Source organism: Mirounga angustirostris, unplaced genomic scaffold (genome assembly GCF_029215605.1).
Source record: "Mirounga angustirostris isolate CCGP_5_RB_7025 unplaced genomic scaffold, mMirAng1.0.hap1 SCAF_4, whole genome shotgun sequence".
NCBI lineage: Eukaryota > Metazoa > Chordata > Mammalia > Carnivora > Phocidae > Mirounga > Mirounga angustirostris.
The window spans coordinates 95,393,963-95,415,368 of NW_026991712.1; the positions used below are offsets into that span (position 1 = coordinate 95,393,963).

The 21,406-nt window shown below is 35.3% G+C and overlaps 1 protein-coding gene across 12 annotated transcripts in view; it reads left to right on the forward strand.

Moving 5' to 3' along the window:
* PHTF1 (putative homeodomain transcription factor 1) overlaps nucleotides 1–21,406 on the forward strand; it is a 57,636-nt gene that overhangs the window by 5,889 nt on the left and 30,341 nt on the right. For 6 of the 12 annotated variants that reach the window (XM_064588614.1, XM_064588617.1, XM_045896936.3 and 3 more), the window contains 4 exons: nucleotides 2,575–2,720; nucleotides 15,198–15,267; nucleotides 15,738–15,896; nucleotides 20,908–21,064. In XM_064588614.1, the coding sequence (XP_064444684.1) occupies nucleotides 2,586–2,720; nucleotides 15,198–15,267; nucleotides 15,738–15,896; nucleotides 20,908–21,064 (521 nt within the window). In that variant the 5' untranslated portion in view covers nucleotides 2,575–2,585. Of the gene's footprint in view, nucleotides 1–2,574; nucleotides 2,721–3,014; nucleotides 3,121–15,197; nucleotides 15,268–15,737; nucleotides 15,897–20,907; nucleotides 21,065–21,406 lie in introns of those variants that run through there. The other 6 variants (XM_045896931.3, XM_045896932.3, XM_064588616.1 and 3 more) reach the window with 3 other exon arrangements.

The window sequence follows — 21,406 nt, forward strand, 5'->3', positions numbered from 1 at the left end:
TAGCAGTTAATTAAGTCAAGAACAAATACGCTAATCCTCCACAAACTCTTTCAGAAAACAGAGGAGGAAGTACACTTCCCAACTCTTTTTTTTTTTTTAAAGATTTTATTTATTTATTTGACAGAGAGAGACACAGTGAGAGAGGGAACACAAGCAGGGGGAGTGGGAGAGGGAGAAGCAGGCTTCCCGCTGAGCAGGGAGCCTGATGCGGGGCTCGATTCCAGGACCCTGGGATCATGACCTGAGCCGTAGGCAGACGCTTAACGACTGAGCCACCCAGGCGCCCCTTCCCAAGTCATTTTATGAGATCAGTATTATCCTGATTCCAAAGCCAGACAAAGACATCACAAGAAAAATCGTTGTGAACATAGGTGTGAAATCTTTGAGAAAATATTAGCAAACCAAATTCAACAACATATAAAATGGATTATCTACTGTGACCAAGTGGGGTTTATCCTAGGAATGCAATGTTGGTTTAGCATTTGAAAATAAATTAATGTAATATACCATGTTGATAGAATAAAGGACAAAACTGCATGATCTTCTCATTAGAAACAAAAGCATTTGACAGAATTTAATGCCCATTAACAATAAAATAGAAATAAACAGTAATTTCCTCAATCTGTCAAAGGGTGTCTACAAAAAATCTATAGCTATAGGTTAGGATTTACTTCAGAATATCCATCCCACTGAAAAATGAAAAGACAAGCCATAGACTGGGAGAAAACATTTTATATTTATATATTTTTTATATATTTAGAGTATTTGTATGTACAATATATAAAGAACTCCTGCAACCCAATAAGAAGACAAAAAACCCAATACAAAAATGGGCAAAATATTCAAATGGATATTTTACCAAAGAAGGTAAATGAATGGCTAATGAGCACGTGAAAATACGCTCAACATTGTTAGTCATTAGGGAAGTACAAATTAAAATCATAGTGAGATACTACCATACACCTGTTAGGATGGCTAAAATTCAAAAGAGTGACCTTACCAAGTGTTGACAAGGACATGGAGGAATTAAAATGCTCTTACACTGCTGGTGGGAATGGAAAGTGGAAAATAGTTTGGTAGTTTCTTAAAAAATTAAATATGTACTTTCCATATACCCAGCATTTCTACTCCTAGGTATCTATCCAGAAGAAATAAAAACATATGAGCACATGCAAATATTCATAGCAGTACTATTTGTAATAGCCAAAAACTGGAAAAAAAAGTCCAAATGTCTATCAGCTAGTGAGTGATAAACAAATATGCTATAACTATGCAATGGGGTATGACTTAGCAATTAAAACTATTAATACATGCTACAAAATAGATGAACCTCAAAAATGTTATGTTACATGAAAGGGGCCAGACACAAAAGACTGTATACTGTGTAATTCAGTTTATATGAAATTTCTACAAAAGGCAGATATATAGAAATAGAAAGCAGATTAATGGCTGCCTGTGGCTGGGGAATAGGAACAGAGATTTACTGCCATTCTTGTTTTTGAGTTAATGGAAATGTTCTGAAACTTGAATATGATGATGGTTGCACAACTCTATAAATATACTAGAAATCTACTAAATTAATTACTAAGACTGCACACCTAAAAATGGATGTTTTATAATATGTAAATTATATCTCAATATAACTATTTTCTTAGGTTATGCCAATAGAAAAGCATAGGAGAAATCATAATATTGTACACAAGAATGTCATACATATTCCCAATGAAAACTGTCTTCTAAAATTTCTTAATTGGGAGAATATATTAAATTTAAGGTCTAACATCATTTTCAGTGATGAAGCTCAGCTTAGTCACTCCCATATCCCTTGGGATATATTTGCTAAGATGAGCATTCTAGTATTTTTTTAAATTTCTTTTTATTTTTTTTAAGTTTTCATTTAAATTCCTGTTAACATACAGGGTACTATTAGTTTCAGGTGTACAATATAGTGATTCAACACTTCCATATATCACCTGGTGTTCATCACAAGTGCACTCCTTAATCCCCTTCGCCTATTTCACCCATCTCCCCACACACCTCCCCCTGGTAACCGTGAGTTTGTTCTCTATAGTTAAAAGTCTGTCTCTTGGTTTGCCCCTCTCTTTTTTTCTCCTTTGCTCATTTGTTTTGTTTCTTAAATTCCACATATGAGTGAAATCATATGATCTTTGTCTTTCCCTGACTTACATATTTCACTTAGCATAATACTCTCTAGCTCCATCCAGGTGTTGCAAATGGCATCCATTCTTTTTGATGGCTGAGTAATATTCCACTGTATATATGTATGTATGTATAAATATATACATACATACAACTACATCTTTATCCATTCATCAGTCCAGGGACACTTGGGCTGCTTCCGTAATTTGGCTATTGTAGATAATGCTTCTATAAACATTGGGTGCATGTGTCCCTTCAAAGTAGTATATTTGTATTTGGTTTTCTTTGGTTTTCCTTCCTTCCTTCCTTCCTTCCTTCCTTCCTTCCTTCCTTCCTTCCTTCTTTCCTTCCTTCCTTCCTTCTTTCCTTCCTTCCTTCCTTCCTTCTTTCTATTTTTCTTAAATTTTTTTTTAGAGAGAGCACAAATGGGAGGGGCAGAGGGAGAGAAAATCCCAAGGAGACTCTGCGCTGAGTCCAGTGCTGGACCTGATCTCATGACCCTGAGATCACAACCTGAGCTGAAACCAAGAGCTGGATGCTCAACTGACTGTGCCACCCAGGTGCTACTTTTTCAATTTTTTTCTAATTAATATTAGAATAACAAATATCAGTGTTTGAAAATGACATGATTTTATACCTAGAAAATTTTATTATTTTTTTTATTCCTAGAAAAAGTCTTAAGGGCTAATCATAAGCACAAAGGTGATTTCAACTGTATTTATAATGTTTTATTTCTTAAGCTGGAGGGTGGGGTACATGACAGATGAGACTCTTCATTGAAGATGACGATTTGAATATGTGCCTTAATCTCCATCTGATCTCTTTTGAAACCCCTCTAAAATGACAATAAATAGGAAAAAAGTATTAGCCCACAAGGATTAAAGGAATGGGAGAGAAGACTACCGTAAATGAGAGCTATTAACATAATTTTGAAAGTTGGAAAGTGAAGAAAGTAAAAATGTAAGTGTCTGTTGTAGGGAATGCCAATATAAAACAAATGACCTTTCTGTTTAAAACTCCTGTATTTAATTTCTGAAAAACACAAGAATTAGATGCATCTGGTAGATCTGCAGGTATGAGGTGGAACTGAAAATAAGATTGTTTCGGCCATTCATAAGGGGCAATAGACCTATCCCCAGATCTTCTTCCTTACTCTGCATGGTCACATAGTTACCCTCACTTCCTCTGACAGAGGGTTGGATGGAAACTTGCTGTCTCGAGAGGCTGAGCCAGAGAAGTGCTGGATTCTGGAATACCAGACACAGAGTGGGGTGAAATAATGTACTAATAATGGAGATGAAGTAAAAGTCTGGTGGCCAGGTTTATGATCTCCAACAGAAGACTGGAATTGCTTCTTGCAGAAACTGGCCAGCTAAAAAGACCAAAGGATACTGGAAATGAAATGGCTGGCTACCCCTCTACAATGAGGCCCGCTGCTTAACAAATTTCACCCATTGCACGCTGAACTCTCATTCAGCATGTTAGTGCCTCACTTTTAAATGTAAATGGATAGTTGAAAATCATCAAATATTTGAAACCTAAGGAAAAAGGAGATAAAGGAATGACAAAGGAATCATAAGAATGCTATTTTTAAAGATATAGTTAATATGTGTAAAGAACTGGATACTTAAAAAAAGGAAAGAAAAAGAAAAAAAATGGACTAGAGATGAAAAAGTAAGAGAACCAGAAAACAAAAATACCCAATAAATTTAGTAGAAAAGTGGAAGGTAAAGTTGCAGCCATTTCTCAAAAAAATCATACAAAAGAACAAGGAAAAAGAAAATAGAAAAGTGAGTACAGTTCATGAAGGAAGCCTAACAACCAGCTAAGAGGTGTTCCAGAAAAAGGAAATACATGGAGGGGAAGAAATTATCGAATAAATAATACATTTACCAGAACTGAAATATACACATTTTGAAATTGGAAAGATTTTAACAAAGATTTATATTAGTTACAGGTGTATAACACAACCATCTGACATTTATATGCATTACAAAATGCTCAACATGGTAAGTGCAATTATCATCTGTCACCATAAAAGTTTATTACAATATTCTTGACTGTATATGCTGTGCTTTCATCCCCATGACTTACTCATTTTATAAATGGAATTTTGTACCTCTTAATCCCCTTCACCTATTTTGCCCATCCTAACCCCCCTTTCCTCTGGCAACCACCAGTTTGTTCTCTGTATTTATGAGGTGGTTTATTGTTTAGTTTGTCTTTTTGTTTTGTTCTTTAGATTCCACATATGAGTGAAATCATGTGGTATTTGTCTTTCAATTCTTTCACTTAGCTCTAGGTCCATCCATGCTGTCATAAGTGGCAAAATTTCATTTTTTTTAATGGCTAACATTCCATTGTATGCATATCCCATATCTTCTTTCTTTATTCATCTATCACTGGAAACTTAGGTTGCTTCTATATATTGGCTACTGTCAGTAATACTGCAGTAAACATAGGGGTGCATATATCTTTCTGAATTAGTGTTTTTGTTTTCTGGGTATATACCTGATACCCAGAAGTAGAATTGGGTATTGGATTGTATAGAATTTCTATAACTTAAGTTTTTGAGGAGCCTCCATACTGTTTTCTGTAGTGGCTGAAATGTGCATTCCCAATGTGCATTCACACCAACAGTGCACGAGGGTTCCCTTTTCTCCACAACTTTGCCAATACTTGTTATTTTTTGTCTTTTTGATACTAGCCATTCTGACGGGTGTGAGGTGATATCTCATTGTGGTTTTGATTTGTATTTCCCTGATAATGAGTAATGTTGAGCACTTTTTCATGTGTCTCTTGGTCATCTGCATGCTTCTTTGGAAAAATGTCTCTTCAGTTCCTCTGCCCATTTTTAGATCGGATTATTTATTTTTTTGGTGTTGAGTTCTATGAGTTATTTATATACTTTGGATATTATCTGCTTATTGAACATATTGTTTGCAAATATTGTCTCCCATTCAGTAAGTTGCCTTTTCATTTTGCTAATGGTTTCCTTCACTGTGCAAAAGCTTTTTATTTTGATGTAGTCCCACTTGTTTATTTTTGCTTTTGTTGTCCATGCCTGAGGAGACATATCCATAAATATGTTGCTAAGACCAGTGTCTGAGAGTTTACTGCTTATGTTTTCTTTTAGGAGTTTTACGGTTTCAGGTCTTACATTTAGGTCTTTAATCCATTTTGAGTTTATTTTTGCACGTGGTTTAAAAAAGTGGTCCAGTTTCATTCTTTTGTATGTAGCTGTCCAGTTTTCCCACACCATTTATTGAGGAGACTGACTTTTCCTCCTTATGTATTCTTGCTTTGTTTGTTGTAGATTAATTGACCATACTAGCATGAGTTTATTTCTGGGTCCTCTATTCTGTTTTATTGATTTTTGTGCCTATTTTTGTGCCAGTACTAACTATACTGTTTTGATGACTATAGATCTTTGGTATGGTTGGAAATCTGATATTCTGATACCTCCAGCTTTGTTTTTCTTTCTCAAGATTGCTTAGGCTATTTGAGGTCTTTCATGGCTTCATACAAATTTTAGGATTATTTTTTTCTAGTTCTGTGAAAAATGCTATTGGTATTTTGGTAGGGATTGCACCGAATCTGTAGATTGCTTTGGGTATTATGGACATTTTAACAATATTAACTTTTCCAATCCATGAGCCATGGTATATCTTTTATTTGCGTCATCCTCAATTTCTTTAATCAGTGTCTTAAAGTTCTTGAATATAGGTCTTTCACCTCCTTGGTTAAATTTATTCCTGTGTGTTTTATTCTTTTTGATGCAAACATCAGCGAGATTGTTTTTAAATTTCTCTTTCTGCTAGTAGTTATTGGTATAGAGAAATGATCCACATTTGTTAATTTTGTGTCCTACAACTTTACTGAATTCATTTATTCTAATAGTTTTTGGGGGCAGTCTTTAGGTTTTCTATATATAGTATCATGTAATCTACAAGTAAGGACAGTTTTACTTCTTCCTTACCAATTTGGATGCCTTTTTTTTCTTTTTCTTGTCTGATTGCTGCAGCTAGGAGTTCCAGCACTATGTTGAAAAAAAGTGGTGAGAGGAGACATCCTTGTCTTGTTCCTGATCTTAGCGGGAAAGTTTTTGGCTTTTCACTGCTGAGTATGATGTTAGTATGATGTTAGCTGTGGGTTTGTCATGTATGGCCTTTATTTTGTTGATGAAAGGATCTTTTGAGTGATTAGCAACTATACTAAGGAGCATTATCATATTTCAGAACTTAAAAAGCAAACTTGGTTCGATCTACCTTGTGTGTTTCTCTTGTGTCTCTTTTACTATTCACACCAGACACTTTGCTTCTGTCACCAAACATGTGGAAGCGTTCCCCAACACCATGCAGTTCTCTCTGAAACCACTCAGGGGATCCTACAATTCAACTCAACTCTGATGCTATCTACCTGAATATAGTGTCACATACCACAAGTTAAAGGCTCAGTCCCACAAGGCTGCTGCCACCCCACTTTGGATACCAGTCATAAGTAGTAGGTCCCCAGGTTACCCACAACTTCTGTCCAACATGGCTACAAATCAGGTTCCCATGACCCCTTTCTCAGGTTTGATTAATTTGCTAGAGAGGCTTACAGAACTCAGAGAAACACTTACTTACATTTACCAGTTTATTAAAGGATATGATAATGGATACAGATGAACAGCTAGATGAAGAGATACATAGGGCAAGGTCTGGGAGGATCCAGAGTATAGGAGCTTGTTTTCCTGTGGAGTTGGGGTATGTCACCCTCCTAGTGTGGATGTGTTCAACAAACTGGATGCTCCCTCACCCCCATACTGTTGGAGTTTTTATACCAAGTTTATTAGCCAAGTATAAGGCACCACATGAAGATATATTCAGATTTTCAAAGTTTCAAAAAAATATATCCCCCATGTCCCCTCTCAGAAAGCATGGGAAAACATATACTGTGTTATAATGAATGAGTAAACCAAAAAAAGGAATTCATAGTACAGGAAACAGGATAGCCAGCACAGAGTGAGATAAAGGGAATTCCAGGATAATTAAGAGATGTCCAAGGATGACAGTTTATATATCAGGCCTGGAAAACAATGAGACCAGAAAGAAGGAGGAAGATAGAAAACTGATATAGGTATCTTCAAGGGGGAAAAAAAGAAACTGGTATTTGTTGTGTTTGGGTATATTGGGTGCAAATTTGGGAGTTAACTCACTTATAGGGAGTTTCAAGGTGAATTAGTAATATATATTTAGAAAATCAAGTGAATGAAAAAATGAAGCTTGCCATATATGGCCTTTATTTTGTTGATGTTCATTCCCTCCATACCCAGTTTGTTGAGAGTTTGTATCATAAATGGATGTTGAATTTTGCCAAATGCTTTTTCTACATCTATTGAGATGACAATATGATTTTTATCCTTAATTTTGTTATGTAACATATTACATTGATTGATTTGTGAATGTTGAACCATCCTTGCATCCCTGGAATAAATCCCACTTGATTGAGGTGTGTGATCCTTTTAATGTATTGTTGAATTCAGTTTGCTAACATTTTGTTGAGAATTTTTTATCTACATTCATTAGGGATATCGGCCTGTAATTTACTTTTCTTGTAGTGTCCTGGTCTGGTTTTACTATCATGGTAATGCTGACTTCATAAAATGAGTTTGAAAGCATTCCTGCCTCTTCTGTTTTTTGGAAGAGTTTGAGAAGGATTGATATTAATTCTCTGAATATTAGGTAGAATTCACTAGTGAAGCCATCTGGTATGGGAATTTTGTTTTCGTTGGGAGGTTTTTGATTACTGATTCAATCTCCTTATTATTAATCAGTCTGTCCAAATTTTCTATTTCTTCCTGACTCCGTTTTGAGAGGTTTTGTGTTTCTGGGAGTTTATCCATTTCTTTTAGGTTGTCCAATTTGTTGCCATATAATTGTTCATATTAGTTTTTTTATGATCCTTTGTTTTTATGGTGTCAGTTGTAACATTTCCTCTTTCATTTCTGATTCTGTTTATTTGAGTCCTCTTTTTTTCCCCCCCTTGGTAAGTGTAGCTAAAGATTGTCAATTTTGTTTATCTTTTAAAGAAACCAGCTCTTAGTTTGTTGATCTTCTCTGTTGTCATCTTTTTAGTTTCTATTTCATTTTTTTTCTGTTCTGATCTTTGCTATTTCCTTCTATAACTCTGGATTTGTTCCTCTTTTCTAGTTTCTTGAGCTGTAGAGTTAAGGTGTTGTTTATTTGTTAGGGTTCTTTCTTAATGTAGGCATTTATCACTATGAACTTCACTCTCAGAACTGCTTTTGTTTCATCCCATAAGTTTTGGTATGTTGTATTTTCATTTGTTCTCAAATTTTTAAATTCCTCTTTGACTTCTTCTTTGACGCATTGTTTTTTTTTAGTAGCATGTGGTTTAATCTACACATATTTGTGAATTTTCCTTTTTTTTTTTGGTAATTGATTTCTAGTTTCATACCATTGTGTTCAGAAAAGTGCTTGATATAATTTCATTCTTCTTAAATTTATTAAGACTTGTTTTGTGGCCTAATATGATCTATCCTGGAGAATTTATTATGTGCACTTGAGAAAGAATGTGTATTCTGTTGCTTGTGGTTGGAATGTTCTGTGTATATCTGTTAAGTCCATTGTATCTGATGTGTCTTTTGAGGCCAATGTTTCCTTATTATTATTACTTTTAATTTTTATTCAATTTCTTTAAACTAATAGAAAAACACAGTTCACCCATTTCTCCCACCCCCAGCTCTTGCAACCACCAATCTCTTTAGTGTATCTGTAAGTGTGGCTTGTTAGTTTTGGGTTTTTAATTTTTTTTAGGTTCCACATATAAGATAAATCATATTTTATTTTCTTTTTGTGTATGACTTATTTCACTTAGCATAATGCCCTCAAAGTCCATCCATTTTGTCACAAAAGGCAAGATCTCCCAGTCCACAGCTAACATCGTAGTGGTGAAGAGCTGAAAGCTTTTCCTCTAAGATCAGGAACAAGACAGGATGCCCATTTTTCACTCTTACTCAACATAGTATTGGAAGTCCTAGCCAGAACAATTAGGCAAGAAGAAGAAATAAAAGGCATTCAAATCAGAAAGGGAGAAGTAAAACTGTTACATTTTGCTGATGACATCATATATTATTTACAAAACCCTAAATAACTCCACCAAAAACAATGATAATAAATGAATTCAGTAAAGTCACAGGATACAAAATCAATATATAGAAATCTGTTGCATTTCTCTATACTAAAAACAAACTATCAGAACAAGAAAGAAAACAATGAGAATATGCCATTTGTAAATATCTATGCATCCAATGTAGGAGTACCCAAATATATAAAGCAAATATAAACAGACCTAAAGGGAAAAAATAGACAATGATACAGTAATCATTGAGAGCTTCAGTATCCCACTTTCAACAATGGATAGATCATCCAGACAGAAAATCCTAAGGAAACATTGGACTTGAACTATACTTTAGGCCATATAGAACTAACAGACACATAAAGAACATTCTATCCAACAGCAGCAGAATACACATTCTTTTCAAGCACCCATGGAAATATCTCCAGGATAGATCATTTGTTAGATCATAAAACAAGTCTTAACAAATTTAAGAAAATTGAATTTATTTCAGGTACCTTTTCTGACCACAGTGGTATTAAACTAGAAATCAGTAACAGGAGGAAAAGTGGAAAATTCACAAATATGTGGAAATTAAGCAACATACTCTTGAACAACCAATAGGTCAAAGAGGAAATCAAAAATACCTTGAGAAAAAAAAATCTTGAGACAAATGAAAATGAAAATGAAAATTTTTATACATTAACAATGTATGTAAACAATTGCATTTACAATAGCATCAAAAAGAAAAAAAATATTTAGGAACAAATTTAACCACAAAGGTGAAAGATCTGTACACTGAAAACTATGAAACATTGATGAAAGAAATTGAAGACACAAAAAAATGGAAAGATATCTTATGTTCATTGATTGGAAGAACTATTGTTAAATGTCCATACTACCCAAAGTAATCTAGAGATTAAAAGCAGTCTATCAAAATTCCAATGGTATTTTTCACAGATGCAAAAAAAAAAAAAAAAAAAAAAAATCCTAAGATTCGTATGGAACTACAAAGAACTCCAAATAGCTAAAGCAGCCTTGAGTAAGAAGAGCAAAGGTGGAGGCATCACACTTCCTGATTTCAGATTATATTACAAAGCTATAGTAATCAAAGCAGTATGATACAGTCATAAAAGACACATAGACGAATGGGACAAAATGGAGACCCCAGAAATACACGCATGCTTACACAGTCAACTAATCTTTGGCAGAGGTGCCAAAATGCATGATGGGAAAAAGAGTCTCTTCAATAAATGATGTTGGGAAAACTGGATAGATATCCTCATGCAGAAGAATGATATTGGACCTTTATTTTACACCACACATAAAAATCAACTCAAGATGGATTAAAGACTTAAGTGTAAGACCTGAAATTGTCCTAGAAGAAACCAGGGGCTCATTGGCCAAGAGTTTTTTGAATTTGACAAAAAAGCACAGACAACAAAAGCAAAAATTAACAAGTGAGACTACATCAAACTAAAAAGTGTTTTGCACGGCAAAGGAAGCAATAATGAAAAGGCAACCTATGGAATGGGAGAAAATATTTGTAAACCATATATCTGATAAATGGTTTACATTCAAAATACATAAGGAACTCTTACACCTCAATAGTTAAAAACAAGTAATCCAATTAAAAGTGGACAAAGGACCTGACCAGACATTTTTCCAAAGAAGATATACCCAATGGGTATATGAAAAAGGTGTTTAACATCACTAATAATCAGGGAAATGTAAATCAAAACCATAGTGAGATATCCCCTCACACCTGTCAGGACCGTTTGACTCTTATCAGAAAGTCAGAAGATAGTAAGTGTTGGTGAGGATGTAGAGAAAAGAGAACTTTTATATACTGATGGTGGGAATGTAAACTGGAATAACCATTATGGAAAACAGTATGGAAGCTTTTCAAAAAAAAATAGAACTATGATCTGATCCAGCTGTCCCATTTCTGGGTATTTGTCTGAAGGAAATAAAGGTTCACAAGATCTTTGTCTGTTAGAAAATAATACATTGATATTTTTACTTTTACAATTTTAATTTCTGATTTTGTATGTAGCCAAGATAATTGTTATTCCCATGGATATTATGCATATTTCAAAATTTAGTGTACGTGTGTTCCAAAGGATTATTTTTTTCTCTGAAATGTCTAACTTTCAAATTTTGATTCCTCCTTAGATTTAATTTTATTACATGTAGGGTTTTAGAACATTCTCCTCTAAAATCTATAGTTTGTAGTTGAAATGGATAGAAACATAGGATCCACAAGAGAAATTGTTTGGCCAAATCTGATTAGTTAAACAGAACTAAAGATCAATACTGGCTCAATGTCTGAAATGGCTGTAACCTTTAATTTTTACTTTAATTTTAATGCTTAAATACCTAATTTTAAAGGCTGGATTAGCATTTACACATGTTGAATATAAAATTAAAATTCATCTTTTAAAAGTTTTATTTATTAATAGTATTGAAACAAAACTGTTAGTCAAACCAGGAGTTTGAAACACAAAAGATAATTCACAAACTTACTTTTAATTTGAGGTGGTAGAAGACAAAGGCCCTGAAAGGATTCTTTGTTCATGCCCTGAAAAAAAAATTTATGACTAGATTTTTGGTTAAATGTGGTAGATTGGCCACACACTAAATTTATAATCTCTCCTTTCTGGGTTACCACTAAATTACACGAAAGGAATCCATAAAGGGGTTGTATAAAATGAATACATCCACAAAGTCAAGGAAAAAGATTGAGGAGGAAGATCTCAGTAGATAAGGAATCAACATATATTTGGAAGATGAAAAATGAATGGAAGAGAGTGCTAGGAGAGCAGGGGGAAATGCCAGTTGACCTGCAGAGCTCCCCAGAGAGGCTTAGGACTTGAATGCACCAGGTTTCATGTGAGGCAGTTAAATGGGGGATTGAATAACTTCGTATACGTAGAGATTGGACCTTTTGTCTTCTCATCAATCCCTTAAAGATGGGCAACAATGCCCTTATGAAGGAGACTGGTGATATTTCTTAGAAAATTCATTGGAGAACAGTCTGTGGACACTGAAGGGCAGGCAAGAATCACGATACTAAAAGCAGAATTGTGAGCCCCTTGGTTTAATCTCAAAACTTCCACCACAGAAATCTTTAGCCTTCCTAACCTTCAACCAAGGAGAATACTGGAATATTCTTTGAAGAGCCTTGAATGACCCCACAAAAAATGCCTCCAGATATTGACATTTGGTGATTCCCTTAAGCTGGTTGATTACTCTGCAGTGAAATCCCAAGTCTATAAACTATGCTCATATACATAGAGCTTCCAATAAGTTTTCTGTTGAAGTAAAACATGTTCAGTAAATATGGATATACTTATACACATGCATATATAACAAAATTTTAAGTGTAAAGGTTGGGAAATTTTCTCAAACTGAATGTAACCATGTAACCAGCATTAAGATCAAGAGATAGATAATTAGCAGTACCATAGAAGCTTCCCTTCCATACTCTTCCAGTCACTACTACCAACAGAGGTAGACCAGTATCCTGACTACTAGTGCTGTGGATTAGTTTTGCCTTTTTGAACTTTATATAAATGAAATTATACAATATATACACATTTGAGTCTAATTTTTTTTTCAGTTTTATGTTTGTGAGATTCATTCATGTTGCATAATTGTATTTTATTCAGTACAACACCACAACTATTTATGCATTCTACTGTTGATGGGCAATATCCAGTTATTGTCGCTGGGTAGTTTCCAGTCTGGAGCTCTTAGAAATTACTCTTCTATGAACATTTTGTACACATTATTTAGTGAAATACATACACATTTGTCTTGGATATGTACCTTGAAGTAGAATATTGAGTCCATCAGGTTTTCAGTGCTTCATTCTAATATATAAAGAAAGCCAGTGATACTAGGTATTTGAATAAATCCTCCAAAATAAAAAGAACAGAAAGAAATGAACTCAAAGAGGCAAAATGAAAAATTCAGTAGAACTTGAGGAAATTTCCAGAAAGCAGGTCAAAAAGACAAAAGAGGTAGAAAATAGGAAAGTTAACAAACTGAGGGTTGCTGGAGTGGTGGGGGGTGGGAGGGATGGGGTGGCTGGGTGATAGACATTGCGGAGGGTATGTGCTATGGTGAGCGCTGTGAATTGTGTAAGACTGTTGAATCACAGACCTGTACCTCTGAAACAAATAATACATTATATGATAAAAAAAAAAAAAAAAGATAGCAGGAAGGGAAAAATGAAGGGGGGGGGAATCAGAGGGGGAGACGAACCATGAGAGACTATGGACTCTGAGAAACAAAATGAGGGTTCTAGAGGGGAGGGGGGTGGGAGGATGGGTTAGCCTGGTGATGGGTATTAAAGAGGGCACGTTCTGCATGGAGCACTGGGTGTTATGTCCAAACAATGAATCATGGAACACTACATCAAAAATTAATGATGTAATGTATGGTGATTAATATAACATAATAAAATTAAATTTAAAAAAACCAAAAAAGAAAATAGGAAAGTTAAGTCTGAGAAGGGAAGAAATATAAAAATAAATTATAAGAAAACTTCCCTAAAGCCACATAGAAGGGATTCTCAGCACAAGAGATGTAAAAGACTCATATCAAGGCATATCATTATCAAATTTCTGAACACCATGAATAAAGTGAAGATTCAAAGGAAAGGAACAATTGACATTCAAAGGATCAGGAATCAGAAAGGCACTAGAGTTTGTTACAGCAACATTGGAAGCTAGAAAACAGTAGAACAATGTCATAATTCCTGAAGGAAAATTATTAACAACTTAGAATTCTACACTCTAGTGTAACCTTTTATTAGCATAAGGGTAAAATGAATTCATTTTCAGACATGCGAGGCTTAAAAAAGATATCTTCTGTGACCCCTTTCTCAGGAAGCTTCTGAAGGATGCACTCCAGAGACATGGGATGTAAGAGCTAGAGATTCACCACAGAGGTGAAGGGAGTTGTCAGGGTGATAGTGAGAAGTCTTGCATAAAGAGCTAGCTGTGCAGCCGGCCCTGAGAGCAACCAGTCTGATTGCAGCAGGAAGATAGAAGTTTCTGGGAAGGGCATTTCCAGGAATTTTTTTTTTTTTTCAAGAAAAAAAGACTTCGATTAATTTTCTGGCATTTGAGTATTTGGAAAATGATGTTTTAGCTGACTCTGTAGAGTAAATTAGAATATAAAATATGGCTTACAGGGAACAATATTTAATAGTGATCATATCATAAATACTAATTACTGATTTATCAAAAATTAATATAACTATTGTAAGGATTTATGTTTTGGGGGTGGAAGTTAGGATGTGGGGATTAGTTGTGTAAGAGAGCTAAATTCTCATATGCTATATTAGGAGTCAGTGGATTATTTCTAAAATCAATAAATTAAAAAATGGCAGTATAAACATTATTTAGAAGTATAGAAGTAGGGGCACCTGGGTGGCTCAGTCGGTTAAGCACCTGACTCTTGATCTCAGCTCAAGTCTTCAGGGTTGTGAGTTTAAGCCCTATGTTGGGCTCCGTGCTGCATGTGGAGTTTACTTAAAAAAAAAAAAAAAAAAGTATGGAAGTAAATACCAAGAGAACCGGTTTAAAAAAAAAAAAAGATGAAAGTTATTTGTTTTTAATCACTGAAACCAGGAGGAGAGGAGAGGGAATGAAGGGACTATTATTTTGTACTTCCTGATCCTTTGGCATTGTTGGATCATTTTAAAAAGCGATAAACGTATATTCCTGCATTACTTGGTAAACTACAAACTAAAACATTAATGATAAGTTATTTTAAGGAACATTAGGATTAAAGTGTCCCCAGTAAAAGGGAGTCAGATACAGAAAAAAAGAAATGTAAGTTTACCTTTTGTATTTAAAAGGGCTTTTTACCCTTATCTCTGGTTTTGTTTTGTCTTATCCTAGGGCTTCAAAAACAAACCAAAAAAGATGGGTCACATAAAACCAGACTTGATTGACGTTGACTTAATTAGAGGTGAGTTGTAAAGTTGGTTTGTTTCTTATGTATTTTATTATATTATTTCATAGTGGTGCTAGAGATTCTTTTTTAGATATCGTCCCTATATGACGGTGTACTTTAATTTCCAAAAGGAATATTCTTCCTTCATCATTCAGGCCTTGGGATTTTTTTTTCCCTTTGCTTTGCTTCTTTGTGGTTATATAAATCACATTAGGGTGAAAGAGGGATGAACTTGGAAACTGCTGTTGTGTAATTGAGAAAAATATATTGTATAACATTCGAGTCAGCCTGACTTATTTTGAGCTCCTGTCTTAGTGATTGAGGCAAGAAGTTACTGTATTTAATGAATATCTAAGAGGATTCTTTTTAACCAAACAGGTTGTATGGTGATTTTTGCTCTCAGCTGTTTTTAATACAGTGTTACAAGTAGGCATTAGTATAGTGTATGTAAATGTTTGATGTTTTGTTTTATTGTATATTTAAAGGCTCAACATTTGCCAAAGCCAAACCTGAAATTCCATGGACATCTCTGACTCGGAAGGGGCTTGTTCGAGTTGTGTTGTTTCCATTGTTCAGCAGTTGGTGGATTCAGGTTACCTCTTTAAGAATCTTTGTTTGGCTGCTACTACTTTACCTCATGCAAGGTAATGAGAGGGGTGGAATACTGTAACCGTTTCTCTTTGCTGCTTTTGCTATTAGATAATGCAGACTTTACTGTCCTTACATTTACCCATTCATTTGAGAGTTTAAAGTGCAAAGAAATGAAAGGATATACACCATTTGGAGATCATCTTAGATTTATTTGCTCACAGAGGCAAACACAGTTGTCTAACTCATCTTTCTTGAATTTCTCTCCACCTGTCTCACTGGCCAGGTCTTTTCAATCTTTGTTCTGTGTGACCTTTGAATATTGGATTACCTCAAGGTTGGACCCTGGATTCTCTTCTCTAGGTACTCTCATCAAACCCCATTGTTTAAATATAGCTGATAAACTGGTGATTCTCAAATTTTTATCTTCAGGCCAGATCTCTGCTGAACTGCAGACTTGTAAATCTAACTGCCTGCTTTCAGGCATTTATGTATAGAGATTTAAAAGGGATCTTGAACCTATCATATCCAACATGGCACTCTGGATTTTTTTTTTTCCCCCATGGTCTACCACACCAGCGTTGCTTTGCCTAGACCACTGGAATAATGTCTACTCTGAGCCTCCTTTCTACCATCTATTCTTTTCACACCAGTTAGAGAAATCTTTTACAGTAGAATCCATATCATGTCATTTTCCTGCTTAAAACCCTTGAGAGACTTCTCATTGGCCTTGGAGTGAAATCCAGACTCCTCACTGCAGCCTGCAGGGCCCTCCATGATCTCTTCCCTGCTGGCCTCTCAGAGGCCGTGCCCTATTCCTTGCTCGCTGGGGGCATCATGGCCTTTTTCTGTCTTTGCACTGAGCTCTTCCTTCTGTTTGAAACAATCTTAAGGCTTTTCACATGGCTGTCTTTTTTCTCATCTTTAGGATCTGAGCTCAGATGGAACTTTCACTGAGAGGCCATCCCTATCTATACTTTCTAAATAGTCCTACTGTTCCCCAGGAATCTATTTTAATTTCTGCATTACCCAACTACCTGATGTTGGCTTTTCTCTTCTCACTATGTGCAGGAGTCCAGCACATTCTCTATACCACTATATGGCCACTGCCTACCAGGAATACTTTTCGAAATGGGACCACGTATGCACTCTGGTTATACCTGAACAAAAAGACATGTATTAGAACAGAGTAGGTGAAGGTTGGGTTAGGGTGGAAGGATTTGGGGTGATTTTTGTTTTCTTTTATCTGTGCTGGGGTTTTTTTGAGTTGTTTAATAAAGTTATAGAGGGAAAGATAAATGTATGAATTTACAAATCTATAAGTTTAATTTTCTAAAGTTGTGACAGTGCTGTCCAATAGAATTTCTATGATGATAGAAATGTTCTGTGTCTGTACTACCCAGTCCTATGTGGCTGTTGAGGACTTGTAATGTGACTGGTGTGAGTAAGGAACTGAATTTTTAGTTTTATTTAATTGTAATGAAATGGCTGTCATTTTAATGGCTGCATAATATTCCATCATATGGATACACCAACATTTAAAATAATCATTTTCATGTCTGTGTGAGTCTCTTACCATAAATACTTTTTATAGCTACTTAATATTCCATTATATAAAAGTACCATAATTTATATAACTGTTCCCATATTGTAAGCATTTAGATTGTTCCTGGTTTTTTTTTTCCTATTAATAATGCCATCATAAACAAAATTTTCCATATTTTATCTTATTTCCTTAGAATTCTCTGAAATTGAATTAAGAGATCAAAGAATATAAACATTTTAAGGCTTTTAGAACATAAAGTGAAATTGCGAGTGGCACACTTCTTTTGGAAAGTAGTGGATGATAGTGCCTGTTTTACCACAGTCTGACCAGCACTATTATAATTTTAAAGATGGTTACCTAATTGGATATACAAAAAATGGTGTTTTGCTCATTTAGTCTGCATTTTTTTTGTAGCTTATAAAGGTGAAGTTAAATATTTTTCCACATGTTCGTTACTGAAGAATTTCTTTCTTGTTGAGATATGTTAAATTATATACATTAAATTTTCATATACACCATGGTCTATTTCCAAACACATATTCTGCACCATCAGTTTGTCTTGTTATTCTCATATCTGCACCACATTTCTTTAATTACTATAGTTGTTTAATATGTGGTAGCATTGAGCAGAAGTATTCCTCTAGTATCTTGCTTTTCCAGCATTTTCTTAGGTGTTTTAATTTGCTTATTTTTTTCAAAATAATTTAGAATTATTTTATCCTAGTCAAAACAAAGAAATAATTTGGAATTAGACTGTAATCCCCCCCTTCCCATGAAGATATAGATATATTTGGGGGGAATGGGAAGAAAATTGATATATCTCACCTTCTAATCAAGTCTTCTGTTATATCTCTCAGTAAAGCTTTGTAGGATTTTTATTTCTTATGAGGCCTGCTTAGATCTTCTTAAAGTTAAACTCAAATTTTTTTATTGTAGTAAAATACATATAACGTATAATTTACCACCTTCGCCATTCTTAAGTATACAGTCGATGGCATTAAGCCCACTTACATGGCTGTGCAACCATCACTACCATCCATCTCCAGAACTTTCTTCATCTTTCCCAACTGAAACTCTGTACCTATAAAACAGTAATTGCCTGGTTCCCCAATTCCCCCACCAAGCTCAGGCCCCTGGCAACCATTCTATTTACTTTCTCTGTGAAGTTGACAACTCTGGATACATCATATAACTGGAACCATGCAGTATTTGTCCTTTTGAGCCTGGCCTATGGCACTTAGCCTCATGTTTTTAAGGTTCATCCATATCCAGCATGTGCATTTCCTTCCTTTTTAGTGGTGAGTAAGAATCCATTATATATGTATGTCCCCTCTTTTGTTTATATATTCATCCATCAATGGACACTTTGGTGCTTCCACATTAAAGTAAAATATTTGTTTTTATTTTTGTTGTTGCTCCTGCAGGTATGACATTGTTTTTGTTGTATAAATTTCAGCTGGTTTAGTGCTATTACATTTGAAAGCTACTAGTTTATGTTTAAAATTGTTATAACCAACCACTTTATTAAACCCTCATTAATTTTAATAGTTTTTCAGTGCTTCTCTCTCATTTTCTAATTATACAACCACGTGGGTTGGCAAATAATGAAAATCTGGTTTCCTCCGTTTTCATACATTTCATTTACTATTATTGAATTAGTCAACATTTTCGGAGCAGCATTAAGTAAGAACAGTAAGACTGATCACCCTTTTGTTCCTGATTCAGAGTGTCTTCCTTAGTATGATGTGTGTTGATTTCTTCTTTACTATATTAGGGACATATTTTTATATTCCTAGTATTTTAGAAGAGATTGCCATTTAAGATTAATTATAAATCAGAAACAAACGTTGATTTTTTTTATGGAATGCTTTTTCACTATAGGAGTTGGCCAAACTCACAGGTTAAAGGTATAGCCCTTCATAAGACTCTCCTTACTTCAGACACCAGCCTCACTTTGGGAGTCCCCAGGGTTACCTTTACTTCTGACCCACTGGCTACAGTTTTGAAGGTCCCCTACTGATTCCTTCAATAATTCACTAGAATGACTCCCAGAATTCAGGAAAGTGCTATACTTACAATTACAGTTTTATTATACTAAAAGTTTTATTATATGAATTAGAAGAGATGCATAGTTTGGGAGGATTCCAAACAGGAAGTTTTCATTATCCATAGGGATATGGTCCCCTTTCTGCCATGATGAGTAGCAATACTAACAGACTCTTGCCAATCAGGGAGGCTCACCCAAGCTTCGGTATCCTTGGTCATTGACCAAGGAGCCAACTCAAAGTCTTCAGCCCTCCTCCCCACTCTATCCCAGAGGTCAGGCTGATACACTGGCTCAAAGCCTCAACCCTCTAATCACATCCGTAGTCACCTCATTGGCATAAACTATCAGGTTTGGTCCGAGGGGCCTGCTGTGAATACCTTCCATCACTTGAGAAATTCCAAGGATGTAGAGGTCACCTCCCAGGAATCAGGGACAAAGGCCTTTTATGCAGTTGTCAGTTGAGATAATTTGTATATATGTGACCCAAATTACATGTTATTAAATTATTAGATTAAATCATTTCAGTCAACAAATATGTAAGTGCCTACCATGTCTATACATGTATTGTTCTATCAGGGCTCTGAGATCAATTTTTCCTTCCAGCATAAACCCTGCATGCTCTTGGTGAATTACTCAAATTTATGTTGATAGTATTTTAGTTGCTCATTCAACAAATATTAAGTATCCATTATGTGCTACTTACTGATCTAGCTATAGCAGTGAGCCAAATCGACAAAAATCCCTTCATTCACAGTGCCTGCCTTTCAGTAGGAAATTTGTATCTACGTTCACAAGGCCGCAAGGTCTGTGGTTTATTGTTTGGGTGCTGTCATCGTTATATTTGGGTGATAGGGTGTTAGGGCCTGAAATGAATTTGCTAGCTTTTTCTCCATATAGGAATAGTTTATATATCCCAAGAATTATCTTTATGTTAAAGTCTGAAAGAAATTGTATGTGGATTTTTTTGGATGTCGTTTTTGTTGTTTTTCTGTGTCTTTCACCACTGATTTCTTTGGACAGTTCATATGCATATATGAAGAGGCAGTATAGTATAGTAGTTAAGAGTAAGGACTCTGGAGCCCAGTCACCTGGGTTCAAATCCCAGCTTTGCTAATTGCTCTTGGTGCAAGTGTGGGCCTTCGAAAATACCGTTCCTCTGGGTGGAACAACTCTTCCTAGTGTGTATCATACAGCATCTAGCTGTTTTGTGGTGGAGAGCCTTTTGAAATATCTAGATAATTATACTGCCAGGAAAGCAAATCCTTCAAACACATTATTCTTCTCTTGCTCTGTGGCCTGAGGCTTCAGTTTTCACTCAACTGATGTACGGGTGGATTGCACTGTAGAAAATTACGTGCTTTTACCTGGTACTTTTTAAATCTATAGATTTTTGTAGCAATAGTCTGTGCAGTTGCTAGGATTAGATATACAGACAAGCCTTTATGTTTTACATTTTGAAACCTCTTCTTTTCAGTTATAGCACTCGTGTTATATTTTATGATGCCTATTGTGAATGTAAGTGAAGTCCTTGGACCCTTGTGCCTTATGTTACTCATGGGAACTGTCCACTGTCAAATTGTTTCCACTCAGATAACAAGGCCATCGGGAAACAATGGAAATCGGAGAAGAAGGTAAGATGAGAAATTACATTTGTAGTCGTGTATTTTTTGGGAGAGGCATTGTACACGCTTACAAAATCTTTGATGAAATCAATAACAAAATCTTCCTGTTTTGCATGTCTTTTATTTTTTTTTTTTTAAAGATTTTTTATTTATTTATCTGAGAGAGAGAATGGGAGACAGAGAGCATGAGAGGGGGAGGATCAGAGGGAGAAGCAGACTCCCTGCCGAGCAGGGAGCCCGATGCGGGACTCGATCCCGGGACTCCAGGATCATGACCTGAGCCGAAGGCAGTTGCTTAACCAACTGAGCTACCCAGGCGCCCTTGCATGTCTTTTAAATTATTTTTTGGCT